The 21,090-nt window shown below is 59.6% G+C and overlaps 1 protein-coding gene across 4 annotated transcripts; it reads left to right on the plus strand.

The window, feature by feature from the left end:
- The first annotated feature begins 17 nt into the window (after positions 1-17).
- Positions 18-20,700, plus strand: PCSK7 (proprotein convertase subtilisin/kexin type 7). Of its 4 annotated transcripts, none has more exons than XM_055819464.1 (16): positions 18-119; positions 1,199-1,678; positions 2,144-2,278; positions 2,689-2,854; positions 4,795-4,885; positions 5,706-5,760; positions 7,539-7,677; positions 8,265-8,365; positions 13,208-13,375; positions 14,452-14,559; positions 15,567-15,669; positions 17,947-18,103; positions 18,257-18,351; positions 18,518-18,611; positions 18,938-19,055; positions 19,221-20,700. In XM_055819464.1, exons 2-16 carry the CDS (start codon positions 1,211-1,213, stop codon positions 19,629-19,631), a joined length of 2,409 nt encoding a protein of 802 aa, XP_055675439.1. In that variant the 5' UTR covers positions 18-119; positions 1,199-1,210; the 3' UTR covers positions 19,632-20,700. The 4 variants fall into 4 exon arrangements, with proteins under 4 accessions (XP_055675439.1, XP_055675443.1, XP_055675440.1 ...); XM_055819468.1 differs by having other exon boundaries at positions 13,208-13,315; XM_055819465.1 differs by lacking the exon at positions 18-119 and adding an exon at positions 596-875.
- The last annotated feature ends 390 nt before the right edge of the window (positions 20,701-21,090 follow it).

Below are 21,090 nucleotides of genomic sequence, written 5' to 3' on the forward strand. Positions count from 1 at the left end.
CAGAGCGGCGCGGCCGGCCCGCGGGCGCCCCTGCCGGGGGGGAGGCCGCGCGCCGCGGCCGGATGTGACGTCGCTGGCAGCGGCGGCGGGCATCCGGCAGCGGCGCCGGCCCATGCCCGGTGAGTGCCCGGCGGGACGGGACGGGACGGCCGGGGCCCCTGGGCCTCGCTGGGGCCGGGATCAGCGGCTCGGCGCTGCCTGGAGGACGGCCCCGCGTCCAGCCTGGGCTGCAGGCGGCCGGCCCGGCCCGGCCCGGGGACCGGGGCAGCGGCCCGGCCCGGTCCGCTCCGGTGCTCCCGCCCCGAGCACCTGCCTCCGGGCTCCGCGCCCCGGCCCGAGGCCGAGGCGCTCTGTGTCCCCCCCGGCTCCCTGGCGCTGGCTGGTAGCGGGGGGCGCCGAGGCTGCCCCGGGGGGCTGCGGGGCTCCAGCTAAAGCCGGGCAGCTCAGCCCTTCCGCAGGGTGGGAGGCTGGAGCTCGGTGTCCAGCCGAACCGCAGCTGCTGAGCTGCCCAGAGAGGGAAGAGCCCGGGGTTGGCACTGAGGGGGGGCGGCGGGGGGCGTCGAGCTGGGGGGGGGCATGAGGGCACGCCGGTGGATGTGGGAGCAGGGTCTGGGAGGGGCCTCCCCCGTGCAGTGCCATGGCTGGTGGAATGGGTATGGGGCCGGGGCACGGTGGCCGTGGCCACCCACGCCAGGTGCAAGTGAGTTCCTCCAGCCTTCGAACGTGTGAGAAACCAGCTCGGCGGGGCTCCCCCAGAAGAGGAACCAGCTCTTGGCCTCGGGTGCCATTTGGGTTGTGACACTTCTCGTGACGTGCATATCTGGGGAACTGCGCATCGGTCGTTTCTTGCCAGTTTTCCGCAGTGCCAGGCCACGGTGAGAGAGGGAAGTGGCCCCCCTCCACCAGGCAGCAGCGCGGTGTGCTCTGGCCCCGGGCCACCATCCCGGCAGGCAGGGCAGCGATTGGGATCGATCCCTGCCCGGCCTGGGTGTGGCCTCCCAGTGCTGCGCTGCTGGGAAGGAGCCGCCCTGGCTGGGCTTTCCCCAGAAAGGAATCTCTGCTGTGCCGGCGGGTTGGTGGCCAGCCCAGGTGTGCTAGCGCTGCCCGCCAGGAGCCGTGGGGCTTTCACGGGAAGCTGTGGCCACCCTATGCCTGATCAGAAGAGGTTCTCACTGGTTTTATTTTCTGCTGTTTGCAGCCCGCCTGTCTGATGCCGCACTGGAAGTGGAGGGTGCCGCTATGGAGCACAGGGATGGAGGCCACACTCTGTATCCACACGTGCCTTTGGCTGAGTGCCACCTGGATCCCCCTCACTTCATCAGACGGACTGGCCTGCGGTGAGGAGCGTGCTCCTGGCACTGACGCCCAGCACAGCAGGCTGACGTGGGCTGTCAGCTTGGATGCACCTGAGGAGGAACTGGAGCAGCGGGCAGAGGAGCTGGCCCAGACTGCGGGGCTGGTGAACATGGGCCGCGTTGGGGAGCTCAGGGGTCATTACCTCTTCACCTACCAGTCTGACGGCCATGTGGCAAGCGAACATGAAGCAATAAGGAGGTCAGTGGACACTTTGTTTGCACAGCATGACAGCGTGCGGTGGCACTCGGAACAGAAGCTTCTGAAACGCTCCAAACGCAGCCTGCACTTTAATGATCCCAAATACCCCCAGCAGTGGCATCTGGTGAGTGGTTTTCTGGCTCCTGTTGTGCTAGCAGGCTTGGGCTGCTTGTATGGCTGTAAACGAGCTGTCACGTGGCAGATGAAACAGTCGCTTTCAGTCCTTGCAGCAAGGAGGAAGCACACCAAGAGCTCGCCCTGCCTGCCATGTGTTCGCTGCAATAATGGGAGGAGGCAGCTCCTGCCGCTGGCTGTGCACCACTGGTGCTGGGGTGGGCAGAGGGGTTTTGGCCAGAGCATGCTGTACGGTTAGCAGGCTGGAAGCACGGTGTCAGCCCCGTGGCGCTGGGCGCTCTGCTTTGTGGCTCAAGCGACTGTTGCTCACTGCAACAAACAAACATCCCGTGACTATCCTGTGACGACTCCTGGTGCTCCTAGCCCAGCCCCAGCCCCGCACATCGTAGCCAGCGTGCCCAAAAGGTCTCCTCACAGCTGACCCACTCCCCTCGCTGTCCTTTCTGGTGCTTAGAACAACCGCAAGAGCCCTGGGAAGGACATCAATGTCACGGGCGTCTGGGAGCGGAATGTGACCGGGCACGGTGTGACGGTGGTGGTGGTGGACGACGGCGTGGAGCACACCATCAAAGACATACAGCCAAATTACGTGAGTGCCAGCTCTGCAGCAGGAGTGTGCAAGTGCTTGGCTGCCAGCAGAGCCCGACCCGCGCTGTCACCCTGGGCTCAGCCAGGGTGGGGAGTGCCAGCAGCAAACCTTTCCCTGGGAGATTCTGCCCCGAGTTGCAGGGTTACCAGCCTCTGTGCTACGTGTGGGAGGTAGCTGCTTAAAGGTGAGAGCTGGCCTCCCTCTGGCCCACAGCAGCTGCTAAAGCCGCCTCTCTTGGTCCCTTCCCTGCAGCAGCAGATAGCAGTGTTGAGCTGCAGCCCTGTGTGGAAGCAGCCTCTAAGTTCCCGTGACTTCCCATCTGGGTTTCAGCCCACGTAGCATGCTCTTCAGTCCTTTTCCCAGAGAGAGGAGGGCAGAGCCCTGAGTCATGGCTGTGGGTCTGTTTTCAGAGCCCAGAAGGCAGCTATGACTTGAACTCCAACGATCCTGACCCTATGCCTCACCCTGATGAGGAGAACGGCAACCACCATGGGACCCGCTGCGCCGGGGAGATTGCTGCTGTGCCAAACAACAGCTTCTGCACGGTGGGAGTTGCCTATGGGAGCCGCATCGCAGGTACACGCACTCTGTGGCACCCTGATGTGCTGCACTCATGCCCGGCTTGTCTCATCTCCAGTTCTGTCTCATCTCCAATTCTGTGGGGCTGGGGCAAAGCTCCATGGGAGGGGTGGCTTGGCCCAAGTGGCTCTGAGTCAGCCGGTGCCTTGCTCAGGCTGGTAGGTCTGTCGGAGGGAGGAACTGGTGCCTGCCTGAGCTCCTCTCCAGAGGAACCAGTTGCTGGCAGAGGAATAGGTGTGTGCTGGGGCAAATTTTCCAGAGTGCTCCCAGCATGCCACCTGCCCAGCCACAGAGCTTTCAGCAGATGCACAGCCATGCCGTGCTGCCTAAACCAAGCAAACATGTGACGACGCGCCCGCTCTGGTGCGGCACTGCGGGCCGTATCTGGAGGCACTGAAGAAGCAAATGTTTGCCGATCCCCCGCGCTCCCCCAGCCCTTGGTCTCAGCTCTGCTTCACGTGGGCAGATGGGGGACAAAAGTCTGGCTGCGCATCTCTGCAAAGCCAGGGAACATGCTACTGTGGCCTTGGCTGTCTCCAGAGCTCTCACGCTCTTTCACAGAGGAAGGTGATATCTCTGTGCCAGGCAGGATGCATCCCGGGCAGACCAGAGGATGATGCTGCCATGCCACGGCCTGGGATGGGATTCTCTCTGTACCTGGCAGATGGTGCCGTGCTCCCCGGCTGGGACAGTGGGCTGGGGAGCAGGTGGGTCCCGGGGTGTCAGCAGCGTGTGGGGGCTTGGGAGCTTGCCCGAGGGCACTGTGAGTGGCTTGGCTCCCTCCCTTCCTCACCCCAGGGGGGCCCTTCCCTGAGCAGCCACCCTGATTGTGGGGCACAGCAGGATCCCCAGGCTCCAGCCTGCCTGGGAGGCTGCGGGCAGGCACTGCTAGCAAAGCCCGGCTGGCAGAGGGAAGGATGAGCTCATAGTTTAACAGCAGCACGGTGAGTAGGGAGGGTTTACCCTGCGCTGCTCAGGCGGGACCTGGCACTTCTTCAGGCTTCAGCTCTCCAAAGCTGTGCCCAGCCTTGCAGGGTGAGTACAGGGGGGCAGCCTCAAGCTCTGCGGGGGACAGGGGGGCTGCCCTGGCAGAGTGGGAGTGCTGGAGCCAGCGCAGTGCCAGCCGAGGTGGGGAGAGCCAGCGCATCCCTAGCTGGGCTGCTCTGCACCTCCCTGGGGTGGCTCAGATGCAGCAGCAAAAAGCCACGTGTGCTGTGTCAGGCAAGAGCTGAGATGGGTGGGTGGTTGCACTGTTTATAAACAAGCTTAATTGAGGTGTGTGCCTGGTTTCCATTTCAACATCCTTTACCAGCCTAAACTGTGATGCAAAACAGTGATTACCAGTGGTTTGTGGCACTGAAAACTCAGCCTTGAGCCTCCATTGGCTTTGCTGGAGAAGTGACCTTGCTTTCCTGGTCTGAGCACGGTAGCTGGGGTGTCCCGCATCTCATGAGCTCTTTCCTCAGCAGGCAAGCGTGCCGTCCATCCCAGAGCTATGGCTGGCTGTTTGGTGACTTGGAAGGGGAAGCAATCACAAAAAGCAGCAGGATAATTGAGGGTGGGATGTTAGGAAGTCCCTGGGAAGCAGCACTCTGGGTAGGGGGGCTCAGGGGAGCACAGGAGTGAGCCCAGCTGGTGTTTGGCTGCACTGTCACTGTCACCAGCTTGGTTCTGGCAGTAGGACCAGAGGACTTGCTTGGCAGAAAAGCCATGTCCAGCAGAGCACTTGGAGCTCTGCGTGAGGGTGCACCTACAATCCCTCATGCCCATCTAGCCGCTGTGTACTGATCTGCAGGGTTACAGCTCCAGGAGATCTGGTTCTGTCAGGCTGGGAGAGCGAGTGACGCCCGTGTGAGTCTGCCAAGGGATTTGTTTACACTGTTTATACAGCTTGCTTTGATCCACTTTGGTCATGTTTGTTGTCCTTTGTCCTGCAGGCATCCGAGTGCTGGATGGGCCCCTCACCGACAGCATGGAGGCCATCGCCTTCAACAAGCACTATCAGATCAATGACATCTACAGCTGCAGGTGAGCCCCAAGGGAACCCCGAGCCAGACCACTCTGACATCCAGTGAGGGGCCATGGGCCCTGCTCTGCCTGGGGACAGGGACAGGGTCACAGCTGGTGGCTGAATGCTCACACCAGCTCCTCTCCTTCTGTGGCCCCCGCTAGCCTTGAGGCACCAAAATCAGTACGGCTTTTGTGAGTCCTGTGAGTGTGCCTGGCAGGCAGGCTGCCAGGTGGTGGGTCTGTCCCAGAGGGAACACCCTGTCTGCCCCGCTGGGCTTGGTGCCCACCTGTGCCCTGCAGACAGGCTAGCTCAGGGGCTCTGCGCAGCTGAACCTCGAGGGGGTCTGCAGCCGGGCGCGTACAGTGGTGCTCTCTGTTACTGCTGTTACGAGTAACACCAGTGTTCCTGTTACTGGAGAGCTGGCTCAGGCTGTGCACAGCATCTACAGTTGTGAGGCCATCTTCCATGTGCTGCTGCAGCACATCCCACGGGCTGGCTGAGCTGGAGGGGGCACTGTGCCCCCCGCTGTGGTCAGGGAGCCCCAGCTGAGCTGTGTGATGGGGACTGGAATGTATGAGAAGCTGGTTGTTAAACAAATATCAAACATTTTGTCCACTGGAATCTGACCCAGGGGCACAGTGCAAACATTACAGTGATATCCCAGCAGCGAGGGGCCAACCTGATGGATGGGAAAGTACAATGCCCTCTGATCCCAGTCGTGGTGCTGGGAGTAGCTGGTGGCTGCTGGTAGCTCACTGTAATGGCAAACTGTAATGGGAGGAAGAGTTGCTGCCTGCGACTCCTGGGGCTGTCACTTCATGGTGTCTGTCTTTGCAGCTGGGGTCCAGATGACGATGGGAAAACTGTGGATGGCCCCCATCAACTGGGAAAGGTAAAAATAGTCCCAGCAGCACAGGTCACTCCTGGGCTGGCCCTCCAGTGCTTGTGATTTCTTGCCTGCCTGGACAGGCAAGGAGGGACATTGCTGTGCCACAGTGCACGTTTGTTTGCTTCCATTGCTGCCAGCAGAGGTGTTGCATGTTACTGTGTGGTGGGGAGAGGTGACACTGCTGCGAGAGGGAAGCGTTCAGACAGTATTGGATGAGCTTTCCAAGGAGAGGCTGGTTCCAGCAGAAAAATGCTCTTTCACAACCTGTGGTATTACTGTGACAACTTGTGCAACCCAAGGCATGCTGTCTGCTCAGGAGACCAGGTGTTCCCAGTGCTAAGGGTGGTTCTCAAGGCAGGCAGCGTGCCTTCAATTGCTCAGAGTAAATAAGGGGCTGGGGCGATGGCTGTGTTTGGTGTCAGTGGGACTGCAGGGAGAGGAAGAGTCAGAGCTGAGGCCACTCCTTCCCAGGCCATTAAGGGGTTCTTGCGGCGCCTGTACTGCAGCACCACTGCAAAACGCACCCAGCCTGCCTGCGCCTGGCTCCTGCTACCCAGGTGCCGCAACGAGGGGTTGCTGCAGGGGCCCCAAAACTGACACTGGGATGTGGTTCTGCTTAATTTCTCTTTTGCTTGGCAACCTTTTGCTGTACTTTGCTAACCGCAAGATAGCAGTTACTGTGCTGTTCGGAGCAATGCTGACAACTGAGCTATCAGTTCATGATGACAAATGGTTTCCAGTTCTGCAAGTTAATTTATTCTCTTCCTGCGTGCAGAGGCAGCTGTAACAAGCTCTGGGACACAGAGCACAAGCAAAGCTTGCTTTACCTCGGCAGAGCATCTGCAGGGCTTTTGGCTAATGCAGTATGTGCCTTCACCTGCCAAAGGGAGGGCAGAGGAGGAGGGTTGATTTCCAGCGGGATTGCTTTCTTGCTTGTCCATCAGACACATATCCATTCTCTAGGTGGGAATGATGTCTGTGCGAGGTGTTGGCCTGGAAATGTGCTTCCCAAGTGGGGCTGCTGTAGTTGTGTTTCTCGGCAAAGGCAAAGCTCAAGTGTATGTGGGGGCTGGTGCCTTGCAGAAGGGCAGCAGCCACGTGTGGGTAGTCTCTGTCAACAGGAAAGCCTTGATGCTGCAAAGGCAGCTCCGGACTGAGCCCTGCTGAATTTGGGAGGGCTGGGCCTGCTGTTCTTCCTCTGGAGTTCAAATACTGGCCAGTCTTTGTGCTGTGATTGCCTGGAAGGTTGCTTTTCCTGTTTTTTAACATAGGATTAGCTTAATACCATACTGAGCTATAGGCTGGCCATTCCCAGATGTTGGCCACATCGCTGCCTTTGTAACACACTCGCTCTGGAATCTTGGTGTCTGGTCATGGCTGTAACAGACACAACTCTCTAACTCTGCCAGCCGGGGGAAATACGGCCCGGAGGGGTTGTGGCCGACCCTGCTATCACCCCCAGTATTAGGCAGGGCTGGTTGTTGAAATCTCAAAGCGTGGACTTTGGTTGCTGGATGGGGATGCCAGAACACAGCTTTCCAGCACGTCCTGTGCTTTTGAGCAATCTGCAGGGCAAATGCTTCCCCAGCTTGGGAGAGGTGCACGTGTCTGTCTGCACTTGGCTGAGCAGTGAGCTACACTGTGAGGTCTGGGAGCACCCTGCTCCCCCTGGCTCACAGCCACGCGTACCAGCCGTGGCTGCTGGCAGAAACCCTCTGGGGTCAGCAGGGAAGGGCCCACCTGCCTACGTGCCCTGACCAGTGCCGGTTCCTTCTCCACAGGCCGCCCTGCAGCACGGCGTGATAGCGGGTCGCAGGGGCTTTGGGAGCATTTTTGTCGTGGCCAGTGGCAATGGCGGGCAACACAGCGACAACTGCAACTATGACGGTTATGCCAACTCCATCTACACTGTCACAATAGGTGAGTGCGTGTGTCTTCGGTCTCATTCCTTTCTAGCATGGAAAACCAAGATCGTGCCAAAAGCACAAGACCTGCCCAGCTGTGGAAGGTGGCTGGGTAGTGGGAATCTGTGGGAAGGCGTCTGTCCTCTGGGAATGAACATGGCGGTGTGCAGAGGTGCAGTGGGCTTCAGCCCTCGAACCTGCAGTTTCCTTTGGACCTGCAGAGAAAGAGGAGGCCGGAAAATTCCTGCCTGCATTCAGGCCTCCATCGCTGGGGCTGTGACAGACACGCTGCCATGTTGAGGGAGTGACCTGAAATGCAGCATTCCCACCATGTGTGTTAGAAAAGAAATGTCTAATCCTCTTTCTCAAGGGCAGAAGCTACATGAGGGGTAGAAGATCTGTAGCACTGTGAAAGGTTATTCATCTTGGCTGCCTTTCCTATAGCCCTTCCAGCCGTGCAAAGTACAGGCTTGCTTTTCCTGCCCAGCTCCCAGCCTGTGAAAAAGCACAGCTAGCAGGATGGGTTCTCAGGGGCTCATCACCTTGTAGTTTCAGCAGTTTAAATGAAACTTCACACAGTCGGTGCCTTTCACTTTTTCCCAGGTGCAGTGGACGAGACGGGCTCCATGCCGTTCTATGCTGAGGAATGTGCCTCCATGTTAGCAGTGACCTTCAGCGGTGGAGACAAGATGATGAGAAGCATTGTGAGTACCACACAAGGCGGGTTGCCTTGCCCTGTGCTCTGTGGGCCACACCTGGCTGCGAGGCTGGTGAAGGGACAAGCCTCTGTGCATTCTGATTGCCACACATCTGCCTTAGGCTGGTAGTTGGGCTCCTTTGTGAGGCAGGAAATGAACATGCTTTTTGTCTATGTCCTGCATAAATAGTGCTCTGAGAGGGAGGTTCCTCTTTCTAGTTGTTCCTCGTGTCGTCACCGTCTGTCAGCCTCTGTCAGCCGTGACCCTCTGCAAGGGTGTTCACAGGCATGCTGAGTTCCTGGCCCCAAACGCAGATCGTGCGTGTGTCATGTTTGCCACCTGAAGTGCAGGCATATGTCAGACTGAAAGGGACAGGGCTGCACTCCCTTATCTCCCTGCTCTGTGCTGCTGGCACCTGCAGGCAGACATCTTCTGGGACAGGGGCTGCTTGGGTGACCCCTAAGAAATTCCTCTGCACTGTGTCCCTGGGCATGTCATCCGGGGATCTGCCTCGGCTCAGCCCCAGGGACAGCTGGCAGCAGGTAAGCTTGTTCCCAGCTCTGTGTGTCCCCTTTGTGCAGCAAAGGAGCAAGGCTCCTATGCCACTGTGGGCTTTCCTGAAGAGAAAGGGGCAGGGGCAGCTGCGGCTCAGCTCGGTGTGGGCTGCAGCACACCCTGCCCAGCCAGCCCCCCTTGCCTCAGCTCCAAGGGGATGTGGGAGCACAGACAAGCACGGAGGGCTGGGAGCAGCATCGGGCTCTTTAAACTACTTGGCCCCAGCCTCTTCTCTGTTCTGGCACATGTGCCTCTCCAAGCTGAATTTTTCAGAATATTTTTATCGGCTTTTCCTTTTTTGCCAAAAAATGACTACTTGTCAACAAAATGTCCTTTTTGCCTGAGCCAAGCAGCCGGTCCTGTTTTCACCAGCCCCAGGCCTGACCCAGTGTGTTCCTCCCTTGGTGCTGGTGCACTCGAGGGGGCTGTCAGCCTAACCAGCCCAAATGGCTGTGACCCATTCCTGTCCAGTGGTGCCAACGGGGACTGCAGAGCCCAAACCACCCTGGGGCAGCTTGGGGTAAACATCCCTGGCCCCCAGGCCTGACTGATGGGGGTTGAGTTGTCCCTGGTTTGGCAGGCACTGGGAGGATCTCCCATCAGGACAGGCAGTTCCCAAAGATGCTTTCCTGGCAAAGCCGATGAGGCAGCGAAGTCGCAGAGGCAGATCAGCACCAGCAGTGTATGCTTGAGGGTCTCGGGGCGGGGGGGCGGGGGGCCAGATGGATGAAGGATGGTGCCTGAGGTGCTCCTTTGAGCAGGGACGTGCGGCTGTGGCTTTCTACCTGCCAGAGAGGAGCTAAATCTAGGCTTGTCAAACAGGCTTCCCTGTGTGCTGAGCAAACCAGGGGAACAGGGAGAGCCTGGGTTCCTCAGCCACCTGGTTGGGACTCTGCAAACTCCTCTTGCAGTCCAGAGCCAGGGCAGGAATTCGTGCCTAAGTAGAGCATGGTGCAATCTGCCTGGAGCAATGGCTTGACTCATGCAGCAGGGAAATCAAAAGCCAGAATGGAGCTAATTTTTCCTTTCAGAAATAACTTCAATTGTCCCAAACTGGTTTGGAAGCTACTGATGCTAGGAAAAAAGGAAACTGCCACCAAGCAAGGGCTCTGGTGCACGTTCATCAAGCATTACAGGTTTCTGGGTTTATGTCCAGCTTCCCCCAAGTTGCTGCTGGCTCAAGTGCTTTGAAAGTCTCAAATGCCCCTTCGTTTCAAATACTGGCCTTGTGGGACACTAAAGCAGGAGCTGATACTCAGCTGGGAAGCCAGGATGAGATGCCACAAATAGCCTAGGCACGGCAGGTGCCAGAGAGCTGTCCTGTTTCTTTGCAGTACTGCCATCGCTCCTTTAGCAAGCCCGTGCCCTGTTAAAACTTACACCCCCCTTTTTCTGGAGGATTGTTCGCTCCGAAATGACCTTTAACTGTGCTTCGGTGATGCCAGAGTTAACTTCTCAGCAGCCATCTGCTGGGTTTTTTTCTTTTACCAGACTATAAACTTTGTGTGGTTTCCTTAATGGGAAGAATTTAATACGGCTTCTGGCACTCACTGCATTTCCTACTGCAAGTTTATGCTGCTCAGGGTGTTCTTTGTAGGGCAGGCAGCGTCTGAGAGCAAGCTGGAGTTGTTAACAGCTGGCAAAATGTTACCAAGTCAAGTATAGAAGGCAACAAAACCTACAGCTTTTGGCAGCGCAGGCTCTCTCCCCGTGGGGGGGGGCATGGGCAGACGGACACATTCAGTTTGCAGTGAGGTGGCATAATTTGGGAACCTCCCGATGCCTGTTTTAATGTTCCATGTGCTTTGCACAGCCCTGTGCAGTCCCTCTGCAGAGGCTCAGCTGTGCCGGAGGGATGCTGTGGTCAGCAGTGAAGATGAGGAAGGTCCCAAACTGTAACTGTTGTGAGATTCCCCCAGAGTTACTTAGTTCAGGCCCAGTTCCTGTCTCTCCAAAGGAGAATATCTGCATTCATCGCTATTCAACTGGGATGTGTTGTGCCTGAAGTGCGGGTCTCCCAGGACTCTTTGTGGTGAGCTTGAGGTCCCTGTGAGTAGCAGCAGTCTTGAACAGCAGCAGCTTGTTTGAATTTGTATTTTGTATTTGACTTCGTAGGTTGTATTTTGGTTCTAAGTCAACAACCGCTTTGTGCATGTGTCCAGGGTACCCTGGAGAGCGTTCACGGTGGTCGAGTTTGGGGGGGCTGCGCCTCTCCGTGAGCTGCTGCTGGTTTTCCTGCATGGGGTGCAGAGATGCCACCTCCAAAGCCCCAGGGATGTTGACTGAAATCAGAAGCTTCTTGCAAGAGCTGCTCTAGCTTCTGTAGCTAAGCTGGCTGCGAGCAGGGGCAAGGGGAGCAGTGCTTGCGTGGGATGCTGCTGTGCCTTGGCTATTGCTCCCGTAGGCCAGAGCAACCGTCCACGGTCCAGCACAGCGTAAAGCTGCTGTTCCTTATCCTCAGCAAAACACTGTGCAATCTGGCTGTAAAGGTGCTTCTCTGCCCTTGGGCTGGCAAGAAGCTGCCTGAGCTGCCTTGCTCAGCCCCACACTGGACTGTTTGTATCCCAGCTCCCAGCTCAGGGCTGTACCTCGCAGCTGGGGAGCTGTGGTGTTGTCCTTCCCACCTTGTACTGTTTTTTTCTGGGTGCCCACGTCCTGGCCGGGAACTGTCTGGGAAATGTTTCCAGGCTTTTCAGCAGCTAATCCCTGACCCTCTCCCCCTGCTGCTGCCCTGCCCCTGTTGTTGTTCTGGTCTTGGCTGAGGGAGGGTGATGGGATCTCTGGGTGCCCCTCCTGTCTCCCAGCCTGATCTCAGCAACCACAGAGAGAAAGAAAGCTCATGTGCTGCAAATTCCTCCCTCCTGTCTGGGGGGAAGCTGCCCGTGCGGAAGAGACAGCTGGGAGACAGGCAGATTAGGCACGGTTCGTGCAGGCAGGAGGTTAAGGACCACGTCACTGTGTCTTTGCTTGGGACGGGGAACCCATGGGCATTCAGACAACTTTCTCGTTTTGTCTGAAAGCTTTCTACAGAGGGAGTCGGACTCTGGGTGCTGGCCTTGGCGCGCTGTTTGGACTGGGTGCTGCCCCACTGCCCCAGCTCACCTTTCCCTGCCTGTGTTTCCCTGTGGTCACGGACAGGCAGGAGGTGTCCCTGGGCAAGGGACAGTGGATGCTCAGCTGTAGTCCCTAAATCTCTTAGGACGGTGCGTGAAGGTGCAGAGCGAGTGTCTGTGGTCCCCTTTAAAGGCTGCAGCATGCCTTGGCACAGTGCAGAGAAGCCCAGCTCTTCGGCCCAACAGTGCATGCAGCAGTGCTCTCCCTCCCCTGCCGAGGCTGTCAGGCTCAGATTCCTGCTCTATTCCAGACCTCACCCCCCTCCCCTGCTCAAAGGCTTCTGTTCACCCGGGGCAGACCACATTGCATTTCGACAGATGCACCTGGCTGCCTAGCGGAGCAGGGAAGGGTGCTGCTGGCCGCACCAAGCACCCTTGTCATCGCCGTAGCAGCAGTGCAGCAGGGGCAGGATTAGCTCCTCTCTCCCCCAGGACAGTCAGCTTGGCCAAAGGTGTGCTGAGGTGGAGAAGGTTTTCACCATCCTCAGCAAATAATAACCAGGCGCTTCAGAGGGCCCTTGGTGCTGGAGGAGAGGGCCAGCCAGGGGGACCCAGGCTGCTGGGGAAGAGAGCTGCTGACTCTGGCTTTTCTCCCCTTTCCCAGTTTTCCAAGCATTCCCCTCATGTGTCCAGCCAGCCTGGGGGGGATCTTTCCTCCTCATCATGCTTGTGGTAGAGCAATAGCAGTTACGTGAGCGTTGCGGATGGAAACGCGTGAGCGGTAGACCAGTGCTGCAGGGCTGCCAAGAAAACCCACCAGCTTGCGCACCACGCTGCACGCCCTTGGGGTGCTCACATGGTAAATGGGGATCCCGGGCTGCCCTCGCTCACAAGCTCTCCACCATCTGCCTTGTTCTCTGCCAGGAGCGTGGCTGCTGGCCCCGTTTCTACCTGTTGTGCTCGAGTATTGCTCATTTCTCAGCTGTGGCCAGGATGATGGTGGGGGGCCTCAGAACCGCCCCCATCTATCCTGCCCTTTGCATAGCGGGGGGGGCGCGCTGTCCTGTGTCCCTGGGGCTTTTGCTGGCAGTCGTGTTGCAGGCTGAGCATGGGCTGCCGGTGGAGCTGGTGTGCCAAGGGCATGGCTCAGGGTAGGGACTGTGTGCGTGGCTGCTCGAGTACCTACCCTAGCATGGCAAGCAGTGGCCTGACAGGAGGCTTCTCTCCTTTTTCTCGGAAGGTGACAACGGACTGGGATTTGCAGAAGGGCACGGGCTGTACAGAGGGCCACACGGGGACCTCAGCTGCCGCTCCTCTTGCAGCCGGGATGATCGCACTGATGCTGCAGGTACGGCCATGTCTGACCTGGCGAGATGTTCAGCACATCATTGTCTTCACCGCCACCAAGGTGAGTGGCACTCCCTCCCTCCCTTTCTCCTGCAGCTGCCCCTCGGATGCTGCAGGATGGCTGAGGTCCTGTTGTGCACAACCTTGTTTATGTCTGCCTGCCCCTCTATAAATCTCTCAGTTGTCTGGCTCCCAGCAAAGGGATGGTGTTTTCCTCTCACCCCTTGTTCCTTCCAGGAATGTGGCTGAGGCATTTTCCTCTGTCATGATAATAAATGGGGTATTTGCTCCAGGAATGCCTCCATCTGCCAGCGTACAGGTCTTCCAGGGGCTCACCGCGCCTCGCCCACGGGCACCAGGAGTGCGTGTGTGTGTGCGTGCGGTGTGGCCAAGCCGAAGGGCCAGCACGTGTCTCTGCAATGCCAACCCGCAGTCGGTGGAGTGGGAAAGCAAGGAGCTCTGCCCTGCTCTGGCCTTTCCTCCAGCTCCAGAGAATCGGGCTCTTGGAAACGGACATAACAGAGAGCTCAGCAGCAAACACAGCCCTTCCTTTCACTCGGCCTCAGCTCCAGCGCAGTTTCACGGTAGAGAGCAAGGAGCGGGAGCAGACTGGAGCTGCCTGATTCCGCGTAGGGACAGGGCTTTTTCTGCACTCCTCTGGGGAGCAGGAGTCTGTCCAGCTGATACTGTACTCGCTTTGGCATAGGGCAGTGTTTTCCACAACTGCAAGCCAGCGTTGCCGGAGCACTACAGTGTGTTAAGTGATGGAACCCAGATCTGTCCTGGCCTGGCTCGTGTTGATTTAAAGGACTCCGTTCCTTCTCACCAAGCTTCTGCCATCCCACAGCCTATGGCTTGGTCAGCAGAGAGCAGCTGGGATGTTTCAGAGCAGAAGCATTTGTGCCCTTTCGTGCTGCTTGATTTCCTTTCTGAGGAGCTGGGAAGCCTGTTTGTCCTGGGACTTGTTTCAAACAAAGACCAACCTGTTTCTTTCTAATAAGGCCATGTGGGTTTGCCTCCCCACTCCGCAGGATGTTTCTGAGCCTCCTTCCCTTCAGGCCTGGCTCCCTTTGCTCTGGGTTGTCGGGGTGGCCGGTGTCCCCCAAGGTAATGAGAGTGCCCTGCATTTCTTTTCAGTACGAGGATCGTCACGCCAAGTGGGACATCAACCAGGCTGGCTTCAGCCACAGCCATCAGCACGGCTTCGGCTTGCTGAACGCCTGGAGGCTGGTCAACGCTGCCAAGGTAATTCCCTCCCTGTCCCGGGTGTGTCCGGCCGACAGGTAGAGCAGACACAGCCCAGTGGCGGGGACAGCTCCTGTACTGGCAGCGCTGTGGTGTGACACTGTTGCCGTTCAGGGCCGGCGCTTTGGCCATCGTCCCGCCAGCCCTCACTGTAAGGCTGCTTGTGGTATGAAGTAATGAGGCTTTCGGCAATGCCTGAAACCTGCCCCTGAGCTGCTGCGCGCTCAGCACTATATATAGCCATGGGCGAGAGGCTTCGCTGGTGGGAGACAACAGCTCTGATTCATGGCGTGGGGAGTTTTGTCAGCAGCCCCAGTACCTTCCTCCCTGTGTGGGGGGCTCCAGTGAGGGCGTGATGCCCCAAGGAAGCAGGACGTGCTCGGCTGCCAGCTCTGGGCTCTGCACCCCGGGGGCTGCTGGGGCTGCCACGGGAGTGGTGTGGTCAGAGCAGGCAGGGGCATCCCCATCTCTTCCTCCCTGTGCCTCCAGTTGCCTGGAGACCGGGGCATATCCCTTTGGCACTTGGTCCTCACTCATGCATAGAGCACCACGCAGCCACGCTGGGTCACTGCTGGTTGTCAGCAACACTGCCTGCCTCGCGGGGACTTTCAGGCTGCTCTCTCCTCCTGCAGGCCTTTGGGTTCTGCTACGTTTCCTGCCCTGCTGCACCTGGGGATGAAACGGAATGGCTTCAAGTAACTGCTCAAAGCCGCTCGGGTGGTGGCAGAGGCAAACCCAGAGTGGGGGAGTCTTGACTGGTCCCTCTAGCCCACAGTCAGTAGCTCTTCTTCCACTGTTAGGCATGCAGGCACGCCTTCGCAGCCCGTGCGTGCTGCCTGGGTTTGTGCGCCACCGCAGCGTCGGCAGAGGCCCGGGCTGGGCCCGTGCCCACACACGTTAGGTGTGCTATGGACAGGAGCAGCGTGCCGGGGTGGTGGGAAGTTGAGAGACGGATGTGCGGGGAGGGTGCACCCTCATGCTGAATCTTCTTGCCTTTCCCCTGACAGATCTGGGAGTCCGTCCCATACCTCGCCTCCTACGTGAGTCCTGTGCTGAAGGAGGGCAGGAGCATCCCGTTACTCCCACAGGAGCTGGAGGTTGCCTGGAATGGTAAGAGCAGGTGTGCCACGTGAGAGCACATGATTTTACACACCAAGTCCAGGGACCCAGCCCATTCCCACCGGTGTGGGGTGCAGCCGGGCATGCTGACAGCTTGGCAGGGCAAGCCCCAGGTTGCACGAGGCTGCGAAGGGGTTAAGTGTTGGGCTGCCTGGGCTTTTTCCTCTCTCTTTCTGCTACTTTTCCCCAAGGGATCTGTCTCTGTTGATGTGGTCCCCTCCCCATAACTCTGTCCCGTAGATTGATGTCTTTGAGGAGCAGACAGGCATTATCGAGCATGGCCAGGCTGGGCAGCGGCCAGACCTGCTCCTCTGGCTTTGACCATTTTAGGTAATGCTCCAGCTCCCGACTTGGCCGGCCTCTGTCCACATAAACAAGGCGCTGCTCCGGCTGCTACCAGTGGGAAGGACAGCTCTGCCCCAAGTCCCTCCCGGCCCCGCAGCAGGGCCTGGCTCTCTGGCTGGGCACCGCTTCTTGCACCGAGGCTGGGCTACCAGCCCCCTCCCCGTCCCACCGGAGATGCTGTTCCAGGGGGCCTGGCCCTGCACCCCTCGCTGCCCCAGCTGCAGCTCCTGGCAGAGGTGCTGGGGCTTGGCAGCACCCGGAGCTTTTCCCCAGGACAGAGGACCCCTGGAAAGAGTTGGGAGCTTAGCAGGTCAGCACCCCCCTTGCAGGTGGTCCTGTCCCTCCCCTCCTTGCTGCAGACTGAGGAGATGCTGGGCAGGCGCTGGGCACGTACTCGCCCTTTCTCCTGTCCCTGCCTGGCTGGGCTGGTCCAGCTCTGCAGCACAGTGCTCCCTTGCAGGTACTAGCACCGAAGGGTGACAGGGGTGACACCCTGCTCCTCAGACTGGCAGTAGGGCTAGCCCCACTGCTTGAGGAGAGGGTTGGGTGTGAAGCAGCTCCCTCTGCCCTAAAAGGAGTTGTGAGCTGAAGGGTGGGCAGCAAACAGAGTTTGGGAGAGGCAGAAAAGAGGCTTTGGAGAATTATGCACAGAGGAGTGTGTGGCCAGGGGCACTGCTGTCCCCCAGGTAGGGCAGGTTGACTCTCAGTTAACCCTTTCCCCATGTGGCCTCAGGGAGCATGCTGGCCAGCAGCTGCAGGCACGCTGCCTGGTCCTGGGATGCGCCCACCTCCCCTCTTAGAAGAGGCTGGAGAACACCTGCCGCTCAGCCGAGAGGAGGCCAAGCCACAGGCTGAAATCCGCTCTGAAGCGTGCCGAGGTTTCCTGTGCTATGATTAGCAGCTCTGGGGCTGTGAGCACCCGCGGAGCTGCGAGTGGTTTGCTATGGGATCAGGGAGCCTGGACACCAGGCTTCTTATCCCAGTCCTCTTTCCGAACCTGGCTCTGGTGTAACTGTGAGTTCAAAGCAGCCTCTGGGGGTGCCAAAAGCTGGCACAAATCCAGGGCAGGAAGGATTCGATGAAGGACGAGGTATTATTTCATTGCAGTGGCTAAAGCGCTCTGGGTGGGCGGGCTCCTGAACCCACAGAGTGAGTCAGGGCCAGGGAAGGGTTGGATGTCAGGGAGCCCACGGGGCAGTGACACAGGTCCTATAGGGAGAAGCTGGGGCCCCTTGTGAAATGAGGATTCGGCTGCAGGCAAGAGACTGCTGGTAAATTAGGGAGCAGAGGGGTGTGCCAGGGCCCCCTCCTCGTGAACAGAGGAAAGTGTGGGTTCCTGTCTTCTTCCTGCTCTGGGGGATGCCTAGGAGTCAGCTTGCCCACTGCTGTGCAGTTGCCTTTCACCCCTCCTTCCTCACCACCTACTCCTCACCCCTTTCTCACCATCCTTTCCATCCTGCCTGGTCCTGGCTTGACTCAGGCAGGGGACAGAGGGCACAGCTGCAGGCAGAGGACAGCCAGTACCTGGTGCCTCCCACAGCTCTGGTCCGGGAGGACCTGACAGCCCCTGGCCCATGTCAAGCAGCCTGAGCACGACGTGGTGTGCCCGGAGGGAGCGTGCCAGCGCACCTTTCCCTGTGCTGGCCAGGGAGGTGTGTGGGTGGCTCGGCTTGGACAGACAAGGAGGCTCCTCGTGGACCATGGACCAGGGCCAGGCCGCTGAGCACAGCACAGCTTTGCTGCCAGGCACTTGGCAGAGCCTCCCTGTGTGGGGTGTGACTGCCCTGGCTCCTGCCTCTTGCTGAGGAGGCAGAGACAAGCGTGTGTCCTGTGAAGTGGCACCGCAGCCCCTTAGGGCTGGCTGGAAGTGGGCGACTCCGTTCTGGCCGCCAGCCTCGGCAAACCCTGCCTTCCCTTTCCCAGTCACCACCACCGACCTGGAGCTCTCTGGCATGAGGACCCTGGAGCACGTGGCCGTCACCGTCACCATAACCCACCCCCGTCGTGGCAACCTGGAGATCCGGCTCTTCTGCCCCAGCGGCATGATGTCCCTGATAGGGACCACCAGGAGCATGGACTCGTAAGCACCGAGGGGGACAGGGTGCGGAGGCTCCCGCTGCAGGGCAGGGCACCCAGCCCGGCTGGCCCCGGGCAAGAGAGCCAGGGCCCATCCAGCCTTGTGGCTCAGGCTGCGTTGCCCTCTCATGGGTTGTTTCTCCTCACCCTTTGGCAGGGACCCCAATGGCTTTGCTGACTGGACCTTCTCCACAGTCCGGTGCTGGGGCGAGGAGGCACAGGGCACGTACAGACTGGTTGTCAGGGACATCGGTGAGTCCTGCCTTCCCGGGGTCCTTCATGGGGCGGTCGCAGTAGCTCCACGCCATGTCCTGGGGAGCTGGCAGCTCAGTGCCTGAGTGGCCGCGCGTTAAGTCCATGCAGTGCCACCCATCCGGGTGGGCAAGTTCCCTGCTGGACCAACCCGTTCCTTCCCCAGGAGACGAGAGCCTAAGGCCTGGGACCTTGAAGCAGTGGCAGCTGACCCTGTACGGCTCCTCCTGGTCCCCAGCAGAGATGAAGGAACGGCAGAGGTAGGACACCACAACTCTGTCTTGGTGGGGAGACAGGAGGCGGAGGGCTGAGGGGCCGTATCCTGAGTCTCTGAGCAGGTGCTGCAAGGTGTGTGGCAGGGTGAGGCTGCAGCCTGGCCGCTGGTCCCTAGCACGGGGCACCGGGGTACCCTCAGTACACTTCACAGGGGAGCTGTGGGCTGTAGAAAACCGCTCTGTTGGCTGGGTCTGACCCAGGAGGGCAACCCTCATGGTGCGAGAGGCGCTGCAGACCCTTGGTGGGCATTTGGGACCCTCCCTGGAGCGGCCCTGCCTGCAAGGACCCTGATGGTGCCTCTGTCCCCCAGGCTGCTGGAGGAAGCCATGAGCGGGCAGTACCTGAGCAGCAACTTCTCCCTGCCCTGCCCGCCAGGGCTGGAGATCCCCGAGGAGCAGCGCTACACCATCACAGCCAACACCCTCAAGGTGAGCCTGCCTGCAGGCCGGGACACTGGCCGGGACACTGTCCTCTGCAGGAGTGGGAATCGGCCTCACTGATCCCCCTGGCGCCGTGCCCTCTCCTCTGGGCAACGGGGCCGGGCTCTGGGGTGGTCAAGGGCTTTGTTTCTTAAGGGGTTTCCTCCTCTGTAGACCCTCCTGCTGTTGGGATGCTTTGCCGTGTTCTGGACTTTCTACTACATGCTGGAGGTTTGCCTGACGAGGAACAATGTGGGGCTTGACGTGACCTGCAATGGCTCCACTGCCTGCAAATGGTACCAGCAGGGAGGGAAGCACAGAGCCCTGGAGAGCGGCCTGGAGATGGAGTCTGTGCCCCTCTACCGGGAGAAGGACATTGAGGACGTTGAGATGGAGTGTGAGCACCCGGAGCCTGCCCGAGAGGATGAGGGGGAGGAAGGGTCCTGGACCCCCACCCACCCCAAACTTCCCAGCAGTGGGAGAGCTGTGAGCTTCCACGAGGCGGCCCCAGCCGCGGCAGGGTACCTTGGCCGGGAGGCGACGGCCGAGCTCCTCTCGGAGGACAGGGAGCACCAGACATGCTAGCTGGGGCTGGGGGTTTGGGCTGCGTCCCTCCCTCTCGGTACGACCTTCCCGTGCACGCGCAGCAGAGACTTCCTGAGCCACCAAGGACTGTTGCCGTTGTGTCCTACGGAGGTTGGCATTGGAAGTGGCTCAGAAACAAGGAGAAGGATTGCTGGCAGTGGAAGGGGAGCTTCCCTTTCCTTCCCACTGGAAAGCAAAGCAAGCCTTAAACCCATTCCGAATGGAGCCTGTGCCGCAGCGACGCGGGGGGCTTCCCTTCGTGCGTGGAGCAAGGCCCTGTGACGATGGCTCCTGGGTGCGTGGCAGCCGTGGCAGAGCTCCTCATGGAGCCCCCAGCACGCCACAGCCCCTGTGGCGTTGTGGCACAGGGAAGAAGCGTCACTTTGTCCCTGACCTCTGCAGGGTGAGCCTGGAAAGTGCGGCAGAGCCCCGGCAGGAGCCTCTGCAGGCAGGGACCCCACAGCACTGTCCTTTTCCTGTCCTGCTGGGCTCGGAGCTGGCCCCTACCCACCAGTTACACCGAGCTTGGAAGCAGGGAGCCGTTTTGCCCATCTCCAGCCAGCGCTTGCGCCCTGTCCCCTGCGCTCTGCCCCTGCCTGGCCTCCCGCAGGCACCGAGCAGCTGTGCGGCTGGGGAGGGAGGCAGGAGGCTGGGGAGGGAGGCAGGAGGCTGGGGAGGGAGGCAGGAGGCTGGGGAGGGAGGCAGCAGGCGGCTGGGCTTCCTCAGCGTCCTGCGGGGGGGCAGGACAGGACGGGCTGCCCCTGCTGCGGCGGGCACAGAGGCACATGTGGCAGCACGAGCGGGCTGAGCCGCTTCCCCGGGCTGTTTCCCCACGGCACTGGGGCCTCGGTGTGTGCCCGCTGCCCAGCAGGGATGAGGCTGGGGGTGATGCCCGGTTGGGGCTGGGAAGGGGAGATGGAGTTGCTCTGGCAGTGGCTCGTGGGTGAGCGGGGTTGGCTTGTTCATGTGTCTTTGGGTTCGTTGGTTTATTTTTTTAAAGCTGGGGTTTGTTTTTTTAATCAGCAAAGCCCTTTTGTGTAGCTTTCCAAATAAAGTCTGAAAAACCCTCCTCTCCCCAATCCATCACTCCTCTGCCCTCCCAACACTTTCTCGCTGTGGAAACGTGAGTCACCCAGCACCTCCCAGCCCCAGCGCCCGTGGGGACGGGATGCAGTGGCGGGGCGCTGGGGCTGCTCGGGGTCTGTGCCCTGATCCCTGGGAGCCGGGGTAACCAGGGCTGCTCCGGGCAGGGGGAGAGTGGAAGGAGTGAGAAGGAAGGTGGGTGCTGTGGCTCAGGTGGGAGCAGGCAGAGCCACCCTGCGGAGCCATCCAAAGCTGTAGGGAAAGCCTAAGCCCCGGCTCTAGTTTTCCCAGTTTCGGAGCTGGAAGAAGGAGCAAATGTGGCCCAGGTGCCTTCAGCAGCTTTTCAGGAGGGTGGCTTCGGCTTTCTCTGCACCGC

This window comes from Falco peregrinus, chromosome 15, assembly GCF_023634155.1.
Source record: "Falco peregrinus isolate bFalPer1 chromosome 15, bFalPer1.pri, whole genome shotgun sequence".
Lineage (NCBI taxonomy): Eukaryota > Metazoa > Chordata > Aves > Falconiformes > Falconidae > Falco > Falco peregrinus.

Excerpts from the sequence above, each read along its gene's own strand:
- PCSK7 (XM_055819464.1), top strand. The coding sequence starts at position 1,211 with ATGCCGCACTGGAAGTGGAGGGTGCCGCTATGGAGCACAGGGATGGAG. Across the intron at positions 14,560-15,566 it reads GGCTGGTCAACGCTGCCAAG|ATCTGGGAGTCCGTCCCATA; the intron begins GTAATTCCCTCC and ends TTCCCCTGACAG. Across the intron at positions 18,104-18,256 it reads ACCACCAGGAGCATGGACTC|GGACCCCAATGGCTTTGCTG; the intron begins GTAAGCACCGAG and ends ACCCTTTGGCAG.